The sequence below is a fragment of the Carassius auratus genome, chromosome 16, assembly GCF_003368295.1.
Source record: "Carassius auratus strain Wakin chromosome 16, ASM336829v1, whole genome shotgun sequence".
Taxonomy (NCBI): Eukaryota; Metazoa; Chordata; class Actinopteri; order Cypriniformes; family Cyprinidae; genus Carassius; species Carassius auratus.
In genome coordinates, this window is record NC_039258.1 from 16,665,309 (window position 1) to 16,678,357 (window position 13,049).

Here is a 13,049-nt window from a genome sequence, read left to right on the forward strand (position 1 = left end):
GATGGCTGCCTTAAGACAGAGGTTAAATGTCTGTTTGTCTGCTCTTATCTCATATAGTGTGAAGGGAATTACCCAAGATCCTCTTTTCCTTAAAAGACCAACTGCTATCAACACTCACAACTCTACTCCTACAGCCAGAGCACATTTAAGCTGTGCTTGGAGGGAAAGGGAGGACTAATTAATGTGGTTACATTATGTTTCATTAAGACAACAGGTAATATACAAAAACAGAAGAGCACTATAATATAGATTGGAACGACACTGCCTCAGTAGGAAGCATGTAGGCAGGAAATGAAAAACGTGTAACATTTATAACGCGGTGTTAACGAAATGTCATCTAGACATTATTTCGGCTGCTGACGGTCAATATTTTCACTTTCAGTTTTAAAATAAAAGAATTAAAGTGAAGTGAATGTTGTATCAGACAAAGAGTAACACTGCCCTCTAGCGATATGACAAAGATTTAGAAAATCATTCATGGATCTACTGTTACTCAGAAAAAAAATATCCTTGAGGCTAAAACCACTGTGAGCCACGCAAAAAAAGGACAATAAAAGAAGAAAAAGAAACGAAAATCTACCCGTAACCAGTAAAAATTTATATTTACCTAAACGTTTGGAGTTTGGAAATCAATAAAATATGCGAAGTGTCGTCAACCAACAGGTGGCACTAGTAAACCTAAATAATTCAGGACGTCAACAGCATTACGTCATCGCTGAACACAAAGTGCATGTGGGAAGATACGTCTCAGTTTTTATCGTCTCTATGGACTGGTTATGAATATAATTTGATACATTAATACAGTCAGAGGCCACATTGAAAATCTGGAATCAAAATGTTTATTTAAATGAGGAATATACAGAGTAATTTAAATTTTATCACTAACCTGTGGAGTCCAAATGTTTGCTTGAAAATGTCACAGATTGCTAATCGTAGCTATATTAATGTAAATGTAATTTGTTATAAAATTTAAGAGAGAGAGAGAGAGGTTGCCAATGATGTGGTTTTAAGACACAGAATTTTAAATGGAATTAAGAAGTTTAATAAAACATTAATCAAAACACATATTAATCATTTAATTAGAGCTGCACAAAGAAATACTCTGGTACCATGAGCTTACTCCTTGGGATAGTTTGCCCAAAAATCTCAATTCTGTTCTCATTTACTCACCCTTAATTTGTTCAAAACCTGTATAAATAACATGAACAGCCATTGAATTACATAGTCACTGGCTTCTATCAGCTGTCTGGTTCCCAGCATTCTTCAAAATGTCTTAGTCTGTGTGCAACAGAAGAAAGAAACCTATACAGGTTTGGAACAGTTTCAGGGTGAGTAAATGAGGACATCATTTTTATTTTGGAGTCAATTATCTCTTTCAACAGACACCTGTGTACTGAACTCAGCTGCACTGAACTTGAGTTTTAATGAAACTTTCCTTTTCATTCTATCTCAGAACAGAAGACAGAAGAACTATACGATTATAAGATTAGCTTAGACTTCCCGGCAGTGAACAAGATGTGGCACATATCTGGCCCAGTATTTAGCAGACTACCCTGATGCTGATTGTCATGATCACCCCCAAAAGATGTTATGTGACCAGCCGTGAGAATTAGCAGCACAATACAGGTCATTAAGGCAGAAGATTCAAGCTTACTTCAATTAAGAACAAAAATATCATCATGTGACTGTTATTTGTCATTCTCATCGATACAAATGAGTACAATTGCACAATAAGCAACCTGCAACAATTACAAAGAAAAAAAACTCATCCACAGAGAAGAATGTGTGGACGATTAGCACAATATATCATGTTGTGTCATGACATGTCTTCATTCTTACACAGATGCCTGCTTTGTACAATACACATGCACATAGGAGTTTTCATTTACAGCACTACTGTATATTTCCAATTTGTCTAATAAATCCTTAGATAGAATTACAAATGCATTAGTTACATAATTTGTTGAGTGAATCCATAGACTTGTCTTATTGACTGATTTACTCTATAAACACACTACATGACTATGCTAAATTTTTCATGGCAGTAAGTTTTAAAGTTAAGAAAGTGAAAAACACTCTACGCAAGTATGTGAAAGCACTCGTATAGACACACAAACTCTGTTCCGAAATGTCTCTGACCGTGACTGCAATTTATAATCAGCATTTTTTATGACCACTTTCCTCTTTCATATCAACCTGTCAAAGTGGATAATTGCTAAGCTAGCTAACAACATTCCTGAATGAAAACACATCCAGAATAATAATAATGCATGCTATTATTCAATCACCTGCGTTTACAAACTTGTGTAAAGTATGTTTCTGCCGTAACTCTTATAAAGTGATATTTTCAATATCGTCATATAACATTAGCAATTGACAGGTAACTACTTGCCTTTTTGATGGCATTTTGACAAAATACAGATACTTTAAACTACTTTCACAAGACATTTCTAAAACAAGACATGAGTTACAGTACAACAGCGTCTTTCAGATGTGCGTAGCGTTTGAAACATTCACTCTCAAGTTTCACCTGAAGTCTGTAAGTGCTGTTGTTGGTTGTCCCCTGCATTCGGATGTATATATCAATATGGATTATTATACTAACTCCCAGCAAGCATGACAGGAATTATAAAATAGCTATTTTAAACTAATCACACTAAGGTCATGAAATGCATGATATAATGTATACCCATATTCTACAAATCTCACAGCCTAACCTATAAATGATGAAACAGTCGAAAAGGAGCCATGAATTATGCTCTCACCTGAATGGCACACATATATTAGTTTGGCATCGGTTTTGCAAACCTACCAAGAGTGTTTTAAATGCTACAGTTCTGCTAAAAATGATATTTGGCAGCTGCTTTTTTTTTTTTTTATATATATATATATATATAATCTGTCCAGGTACAGCCTTAGCTGACATGGACCGGTAACAGTCAATGAGGAGCCAATGGGAGGCACGGATTCCAAAGCATGGATTAGTGTCATGCTAATGGTTTGAATCAAAATGAGGAACGGAATCAAGAGCTCACTTCCTTTAAACAGAACGTTGACTCGCTGAAGAAAGTCCTAAGAGAAAAAGAGAAAGAGAGAAGGACAGAAACACTAAAGCGCGGCTGTCTTCAGTAATCTGCTTCCTCCATAACCTCCATGACCACTGTTCTGGGGCCAGTAAGGATGAGGCTGCTGACAGTCCTGTAGTCCAGATTCAGCACATTCATTCCATTGACCGCCACCACAAACTGACACACCTGCAGAGATGAAAATGAGATGAAAAAACAACATCCGTTTTATGTTCGGTTACACTTGGTACACCCTTTTTGTACTTTGATAAAGACATAAAAGTGCTGAAACACAACATAATGATTATAGAGCATATAAACCACGTGTATGACACAATAAACGGATCGTAATTTTTGTCAGTACAGCAACATGGCATAATTACACCTAACAGTAAAGGAGTGCTTTTTAAAAATCGGTTATATTAATCCTCAGAGGTTTGCAAATTAATAATGTAATGGCCTTTATGTCCTTCCTGGTAGACCCATAATGGCACTGCCATCAGAAATGAGTCAGACAATTACTTTATCAGCATCAAATGATAAATAAACAACACGTGAAAGCATGCCATTTTGCTTAATTATCAGCACGTGTTCAAAACATCTGTTTTGGCAGCATTTGTACACTAGGTGGCAACTAAGAGGTACAAATGTTTGGCTCAGTTTACATCAATCTTTCTTAGTTATGACACTTTTTAATAGAACTATGTTCAACTAACAGAAACTTAATCATTTATTGCATAAACACCATTTTTATAGTCAATATAGAGACTATACCTTTATGCAACTTAACCAAAAGCTGTATTCTTATTGTTCAGCACAATGGTAACCACAAAAACTTCACAGAATATAAGAGAAACTATTTAAAATGTGAGACATAACAGGAATAAAAACTAACAATTCTTTCCCTTTTTTAAAATCAGGAAAAAAAAAACTTATCCAGTTCCGTGCAAAGCATGCTGAGAACTTAGCAAGAGGATTTCATTAAGTTAATACAATTTAATTTAAAGATAATCACTATAACGCTGCGAGCAAAACCCGACAAAATAATGTTTTAAAAGGTTTAATTAAATCAATAAATTACAATCTCGCAATGTATAATATAATGTAATGCAATATAATATAATATAATATAATATAATATAATATAATATAATATAATATAATATAATATAATATAATATAATATAATATAATAACATTGATTAATACGAAAAATATAATGATGAGTAATGACATTCCTCAATTACAATCTCTCCTGTCCTCTTGTGTTTGTGTGTGTGTGTGTGTATGTGTATAGTACATACACATATATATATATGCTTTTCCCCAGCCTTTAATGCAGCCATTTCCAACTGTTGCTTGTTCTGGGGAGTTTCTGCCTTTAGTCTCCTCTTTAGCTTGTCAAATTCATGTTCAATCAGATTTAAATCTGGAGATTGATTTGGGCAATCTAAGACTTTCCATTTCTATGCCCTGATAAACTCCTTGACTGAACTGGCAGGGTGTTTTGGGTCACTTTCCTGATGCAATATGAAGCACTTTCTGATGATTCTGGTGGCATTTGCTTGAATATTGGTCGCCAAGATGGTTTTGTACCCTTGCAAATTCATTCTGCCACTGTCATCATACATTAAGTCATCATTAACTTTAAGAGGAACTGTTCCAAAGACAACCATGCACCATGCTTTACCGCTGAGGCTGTATGCTTAGGATCATTTGCACTTCCCTTTTTCTCCAAACTTTTTCTTTATTCTTTGTCTCATCTGTCCATAAAACTCTGTTCCAAAAATCTACCGGCTCACCTTTGTGCGTTTTAGCTCTAATCTCGCCTTTCTATTTTTGGTGCTGGCCAGAGGTTTGCATCTTGCTGTGTAGCTGTTGCTGTTCAATTCTGTGTGAAAGTCCCCTGAGGACAGTCGATTTTCAGAGCATCACCCCAGCTTTCTGGAGGTTATTGGTGATTTTACTGACATGTATTTTAGAAATCATTTTCACAGCTTTTATGATTTATCTGTCACCAACTACTGTTTTTTTCTCTCCATTTTTTCATTACAACAAAAAGATGTCGCTGGAAGCAGGGCAGGTGCAGCATTACAGCCTCTGCTCAAAAGGTTGTCTTTAAATAGCACAATGCCTTTACCTCAAAAACAGACTAAGTGTGTTCGCTCAGTATGCAAACATCACCTTATGTAATGAGCATTCAGAAGTGACGCTGAGGGAGTAGTGTTTTTTTTTTTTATGTTGCATAAGTGTTATGGTTCATTATTGCTGTAAATTAGGGTTACTGTTTAAAAAGGACAAAGGGCATGTATTATTCCATCTGTCATTACAGTAAATTAGACACACACACACACATACAGTTATTAGGTGTTTTAGACTGGATGCGCTTAAAGAAACATCTGGAATACAGACTATATTTTGAGTGCTCTTGAGGAGAATGCACTCAGGTCGGTAACCAAAGTACATTATGATTGCTCCGCTCAGTGTACTGTGCTTAAGGTCAACTCTAAATGACTGTGGGTGGGTTAGTGTAGTTCAGTTTCAGTATTTCGTAATCTCTATCATCTCCATCTCTGTATCGCTTAGATCATAATCTAGCACTACCTTAAAAGGGTAGCAATGTAATATAGCAAAACGTAATAATTCACAAGCATTATTTTTGTCAAGAACACTTGCCCTCTGAAGGTGTGGTCACATTAGTCAAACTTGGGTGGAAAACAGTATATGGTTTACTGTCAATAGTGCTGCAGTCTAGGAAACAAAGCTCATACAGAAGTCAACTTCAAAACCAAGCAGCTTTCTGGTGGCCAACATGACGTATTTGCATGACCTTGTTGCAAAATCTGTGTGAAAATCACATGGATTGCTATTAAAATGACTTTTTTCTCGCTTTTTTCACAAAATTTGCCAAAAACATTATTATCTGTAATCCACAGCCTCAAGCATCGTATATATTGTCATATGTACCTCAATATATTGCCAGAAGCTACAGGCGTTCATTTTGTGTTATACCTAAACCTATTTCCACGACTCTCAAAGTGACGGCACCCATTGACTTGCATATTAGGAATCAACAAGGACCGTGGGTTCACCAAACAAACCATAATTTTCTGTTTTACTGAAGAAAGTCAGTTCCCGGGAACACATAATAGGTACAAATTGTTAGCCTGAATACACTGTAAGTTGCTTGGGATAAAAGTGTCTGCTAATTGCATATATATATATATATATATATATATATATATATATATATATATATATATATATATATACACATCTTGAAAGACCTAAGGGTGAATACATTTTCATTTTTGCGTGAACTATCCCTTTAAGAGCTATTACATTGGGTTGTGTCCATTTATTGGTTATTGACCAGAAACTGAAAATAATTATTGGCTCATTGATTTGGTCAAAATTTCAATATTAGTGCATCCCTGTAGAATGAGAGTTTTTTCACTATAACAAATGTCATTTTGCAGTATGACTACTGTACCTTCATTCCCGCTGCTGCAGCAGGTCCGCCGGGGTCTACTGCCTGGATGTGGCAGGGTTTACTTCCTCTCACCACGAATCCCCAGCCCACTGCATCTCCCACAATCTGCAAACACATACATACATCCAACTTATTTATTTCTAGGTCATACACTGAGAAATGTGTGTGCGTGTGTGTTTGTGTGTGTGTGTGCGTGTGCGTATGCGTGTGTTAGTGACTTACCGTGAATGTCTTCTTTATGTAAGGTCCACCAGGAGTCTGAAGTTCCTCTGGGCTCACTTGTCTCTTCAGCACTGTAAATAATATACACACAATGGGTCTCATTCATGAAACACGAGCAGAACGAATTTTTGTGTAAATCGCGTGTAAAGTGGTTTTGGCGTAAATTTTCGGATTCATTAAAACGTTCGTATTTTCCAAATGTTAGTTGGTACGAAAGAAATTTACACCTGCTCCCAGCCACGCGTAAATAGTGCGTTTAACGTCTGAACGTTTTGCTCATTAATACGGCTGCATTTTAATTCATAATCGGGTACATATTTACACAGCATTTTGAAAAAAATATTATATATATTAATTAGATACGGTTTTTCTTTTAACTTTTATTATGAGAGCCAGTAATAGCCCTTACGGAAATTAACCATGGTTTTACTACAAATGAAACCAAAAAACCATGGTTACTATAGTTAAACCATGGTAACCAAAAATTAACCATGGTTTTGCTATATTAACCAGTTTAACAACGGTAGGCTATATGTAGTAAATCTGTGGTTAGACAAATGGGAGTCAATACGCCAAAAAACCACAGTTTTACTATAATAAAACCATGGTAATTTTTCGTAAGGGAGGATCTGTAATATGCTGCCAAACTTCCTTTTTTAGGACCTGATATGCCACTAGTAGCCTACGCTTGAAAATAAAATGTGGCGTTTTGAATGAACTTCTGATTATAAAACTTCAATTTCTGCAGCTGAGAAATGTTTCTTTTTCAGTCGCTTTTGAGAAGACATGTTGAAATCCTTCGTTTGGTGTCATAATATGATGCATATATATATCATATATAGTTGTCAATCGGATTTAATAGGCGGGATTTATGGTAATTGAGAGTGAGCGTGCACGCGCGTCCCATTTACGACTGATTGGAATTCATTAACACACACACACATTTCACTATCACATCTGACGTTTACGAAGTTTTTGTGAATCAGGAGAAGAGTTTTCGGGAAGTTCTCTTTACGCGCAAATCACTCAGATATTTACTCGTATATTTACGAATGTTTCATGAATGAGACCCAATGTCCCTCAGTCACGAACTCTAGACAGTAAATCATGTGACTATTTAACTCATGGTATAAAAGAATCATGTTTATCTGTTCACTGTAACAACACTGTTTGATTCACTACTGGTTTATTACTTTATTCCTCACATTATGTACAGTATACTGCTGTCCATAATCCCTCATTTCAAAAGTCAACACAAAGACATCCTGAAACACAACATGTGCTGCTTCAGAGACACACAGAGAGAGGGAGAGAGAGAGGGGGGGGGGAGAAAGAGAGCAATTAAGCTGTAATGGAGCACTGAAGGTTTGTGTTAAATGAAATAATGAGGTTGACAATGATGGTCTAATTTAGCACAAGAGGTTCAAATCAGCCTGATGTCTTCATCAGTAATGTAATGAGTGAGCCAAACCCTTAGTCACAATCCAAGATCCTGCACTGCTATTGACTGGATCCTGATTGCCTGATCAGATCCCAATTTATAGTAATAAGAAATACATTGCAAATAACAAATAAGGTAGTGTCTATAACAAATAGTTCTAAAAAAAAAAAATTATCATTCCAAACTTGCATGCAAACTAAAATGATATTAAGGTGATATAAAGTGTTTGGTTTAGAGTGAACTATCCTTCATTGCTTCATAATATAATCTTTACGTGTGCATATAGGGAACGCAAGGCCATGTCTTTTCTTAACTATGAACTATGAGAGATACCAAGCAGATGAATCAGACCTCACTGTTTCTCTCTTTATTCATTTTTTTCATTTTGTTCTCATCCAATTTTGGGAGGAGAGCTCAGTAATCCCAGGATTGGATGGGCAAATTGACCAATCAGAGGCATGCAACAGCCCTGCCAAACCCAGAACATTCTCGTCTCCTTACACACCGGTGTTTCATGTAAAACACACAAGAATTAAGCACAACATCTGGAAAAGCACAACATCTTTGAATTTCCTCATAAATTCAAAATGTACAACATGTTATAACGTTAAATGCTCTGATGACAGATTGCGTTTTGGACCGCGTTGTTGTTGGACAAAAAGCAGGTCTGGTTTTAACGGTGGGCCTCACTATACCGGAGCGGGAGCTGTGCTGTGGTAAAGTGAAAGCTGAGTCATGTGGTAGGTGTGGAATGCTTCATTGCAGGCATGCTTCAGGCCCGCCTTGAATCGCCACAGAGGCCAATGCTCTAATTTGTTGGTGGAGGAGGAGAACGCTGGGTTTGTGCATGTATAAAATGTTCTTCTGTCTCTCTCTCTGCCTGCTGGCTGTGCTCCTTGCCTTTCCTGAAGGGGACGATGTGTTCTTGCCATACTCTCTCATACACACACACTACTCATGTACTACTACTGTTCAAAGATCTCAGCCCGAGAGTTTTTATGGGTCAGAGAGTTTACTACACCACACACAAACACTCAGCTGGGGGAGCTACAGCTGGATAAAACAGATCGAGATACAGTATAGTAAAATAAGGGTAAAGAGAAAATGCTTGTTATTATCTGTTCTGGTTATTTTTCTTAGACTTATTTGTTATTAGACACTGGGTGGTGATAGAAAGCATCATCAAGTAATCAAGATTAACGCATTCACTCGCCCTGAGAGGAGATGAATATAATGAGAGAAAAAGGGACTGCTCATCCAAAACTGAAAAAGTCTGTCATCATTTACTCGTTCTTAAGTTGTAAGACTTTTTATCTTGATGAGCACAAAAGGAGAAATTTTCCATTACAAATATAATAAATAGAAGCCTACTGAAGCCATACAATCGACACGCTCATGTTTCGTGTCAAATGGCATTGTCATACCATAATTGAACCCCCATACCACTTTGAAAGTACATTTTAAAGCTTTAGTGGAGGGAAACATGATGTAAGGAGTAACTGACCATAGGCTCTTGAATTATTCGAAAATAATGCACAAAAGAGGTGGTAATGTGGCCACAACTAACAATTCAATGGACCAGAGTAAATTATTACGCTTTTAGGCTTCAGCCATTGATAGCAAACTAATGCTGCTATTAACCCTGAAAATGGCAAAACCGTAAAATTAGTCCTCTTATTGGGACTCCAATAATAGAATTTCATGATTTTTTTATTTTTTTTTAACTTGATTCTTATTTTTTCTTTTAATGTTTTTATCCCCCAAGAAATCAACTCTTTGGGGGTATAAATTAACTGAAAACAGTTTTATCAATGCTTGTAACAACATGGTTGTAATTCCTGAAACACTTTGGAATACGGACCTATTGTTGGTTTTTTTTATAAAGAAGACACATAGCAGAAAAAAGAAAGTACAAAAAGTTATTGAATTTTAAATTTACATTAAAAACATTTTTTTTTTTTAATATTAATTAAGTTCTTTATAAAATATGTTGCATTCTAACATAGCTACAAAATCAAAGCCATATGTCTAATCAAGTAATGTTCCAAATTTGAAGTTGATATCACAAAATAATTTGGTTCTTGTGAGATGCCAAAAATAACCGCCCAAACGCTATAAAATTAATTTGATGCAGTTTTCTGTCACAAATCAATCAGTTTCTGTCACAATATCACTTCTATTACAAAACAGTTACCAAATATGAAACCTTGACTGTCTAACATTTCCAACGATATGCGTTTAGTCAAGATTACAAAAAGATTTGATTTTCTAAAACACAAGACACAAAATCACAGAATCTATATGTATTTATATCTTGATTCATACTCCTAAAAGGGCAACGTATCCCCTGAGGTACAAACATTAAAAAAAATTAAGTAAATGTGTATGTAAATGTGATGCTTTAATGTGTAAATTTACAGTTAAGGCATGGCCATGTTAGAGAAATTCTTGTAATATTTTTCAGGAAAAAAGGTCCATTGTTGAATAGCAGTAGTGTAGTCAGTAGTCACTTTTTAAAACAAACCAGCTTTCTATTGGTCAAAGTGTCGAATGTGCATGACTAACAAGCAAAATCTGTCTAAGGGAACCTTTTGGCCCTCACATGAAACTCCCGCAGATTTCTATTGAAATGACTGGATTTCACCCATAAAATTTCACAGAGCAATGGTAAATGGGACCACACTGTTATAATACCAATGTCATTCTGAACTCTTTATCTACCATGTGAACTACTACATTAAATATAATCTTGTTAACTCATTCTGCTGGTACAAGTTAACTAGGAGAATCTCTGTCAGAGGGGCGAGAAAGTTCATGGGAACTACACGGCCGACGCCTCTTAGAATTACTGTCAACAAGCACAATTACAGTGGAAGAAGGCCAAACGGGACAGAGGGAGAACTGACTGATGTGGCTTTATGGCCCGAAAGCACACAAACACACAACCTTCTGACCCACCCCCAGAGCTCTTTAGAAACATAGTAGACATCTACTGTATCTGCTGCAGATACACGACACGCTCTACACAGCATGTTCTGTTAAAGGAACAGTAACACACCACAAACAAATTTAGAGAAATTATAGCAATTCATCCTTAGCAATTCGAAAACCTAAAAACCCACAAAGAGCGTTACATGGTTTACAGAATCTCAGTAAGTCGTCTGCGGCTTGAGAAATGCACGGGGTTTTGGTGCTATATAAAGACAGGCCATTTTATCTAACCATAAAAAGAGAGCAGAGACGGTTTAAAAATAAGTGCTAAAGCTAACGCTAACTGGTTTGCTAATGTAAACGTGAAGGTTAAGAAATGTTAAGACAAAACTGACCCGATTTGCTTACTTAAAGATGACGTGTGTTATTTTTAATGCTGAAATGACCAAATTAGTTGAAGTATGTGGGATGTTTGAGCACAGAAGGGGGCTTTTCTTACCAGACTTTGGGTTGCACAGCACTGGGGGGCTGCTGCTGAGTGTGGGGCTGCTGCTATAATAACCGCTGCTGCCACAGCTACTGCTCATACTGCTCCGCCGTACTGCTGACACCACCTTTATCTCTTTAGTGGGGCTCACTATGGGGAAGGAGATTGAGAAAGACAGAAATAAGGTTAGATAAAGTCTATACAAGAGGAAGTGAGAGAGAGAATAGAAATCAGTTAAAATACACACACAACACTTCTGCCAGCTCAAAACATCATTCCAATAATGCTTGTGCAGTGGTGATAGTGTCGTGGTATGTCAACATCAGTTTTGTATGCATTTACTAACTGAAATAACAGTTCAGAGGCCTAACATCTGTTAGTGTTCTCCTTTTAGCATAAATGTATTGCACATGCAAACAGCATCATGCACGAACACACATACATGTTTAGCTAGCTATCAAAATAGACACACATTAGATTTCGAGCTATAAACACACTCAGAAAAAAAAGGTTTAAAAGATGCCACTGAGATGGTACCTATTAAAAGATATATCTTTGTACCTGAAGGGTCCATATTGGTGTTTTAAAGGTGCATATCAGTACCTAAAGTGTACATATTTAGACATAAAAAGTACAAAAAAAAATTTCCTGAAAAGGTATGGCCCCAGTGACAGATTTTGTAACTTTTTTAGTGTATAGAGCAAATTATAGATAAACGCTAACCCTACCACTCTTCACATTTTTATAATTAAAAAATTGTATTTGATTAACTTGGAATGCTACTACACAAAACGAAAAAGTTAATGTTAATACAAATAATAATATATGAATACAATTAAATGTCTATAAAATGTCTATATATATAATATCATATAATATAATATATATATAAATCATCAGCTTTTCAAATGGTTTATTTATTCTTTGTTTATTTATTCTTAGAAATGTAAGTCCTTTTAAATATTAATTAAACAAATGGCTAATATCTGGTCAACTGAAAATTCATTATTTATTTATTTTATTTCAGTATATAACTAATTAAATAAATAAATATAAATGATAAAATAAATAAATAATTCAATCATAATTTTTATTTATCATTTGTTTTTCATTATTTTATTTATTTTGAGTAACATCTTCACTATTGTCAGAAAATAAATTATTATTATATCAAAATATTGCCTTCAAAACATGGAACAAAAAAGAAAAAGTGTAGTGTGCTAAAACTCGGATTAACTTGCCTATGTTTAAAAAAGGCAGACCATACATATAGTACACACAGCAAGGCACAGGCGCACAAAAAATTACAGTTCATATTTTATTCAGCTCTGAGAAGAGGAACCAGAGAGGCCCAGTCCCAAGACACACTGAGTTAACTTCCTCTACTGACTCATGACGGCGTGATACTGA

The 13,049-nt window shown here is 35.7% G+C and overlaps 1 protein-coding gene across 1 annotated transcript in view; it reads right to left on the reverse strand.

Annotated features, from left to right (window-relative positions):
• Positions 1–1,019: 1,019 nt before the first annotated feature.
• deptor (DEP domain containing MTOR-interacting protein) overlaps positions 1,020–13,049 on the reverse strand; it is a 31,804-nt gene continuing 19,774 nt past the window's right edge. Inside the window, exons 7-10 of the mRNA XM_026284412.1 lie at positions 11,652–11,789; positions 6,781–6,851; positions 6,559–6,663; positions 1,020–3,254 (exon numbers count right to left, since the gene is read on the reverse strand). Coding sequence (XP_026140197.1) covers positions 3,126–3,254; positions 6,559–6,663; positions 6,781–6,851; positions 11,652–11,789 — 443 coding nt within the window. The 3' untranslated portion in view covers positions 1,020–3,125. The remainder of the gene's footprint in view (positions 3,255–6,558; positions 6,664–6,780; positions 6,852–11,651; positions 11,790–13,049) is intronic.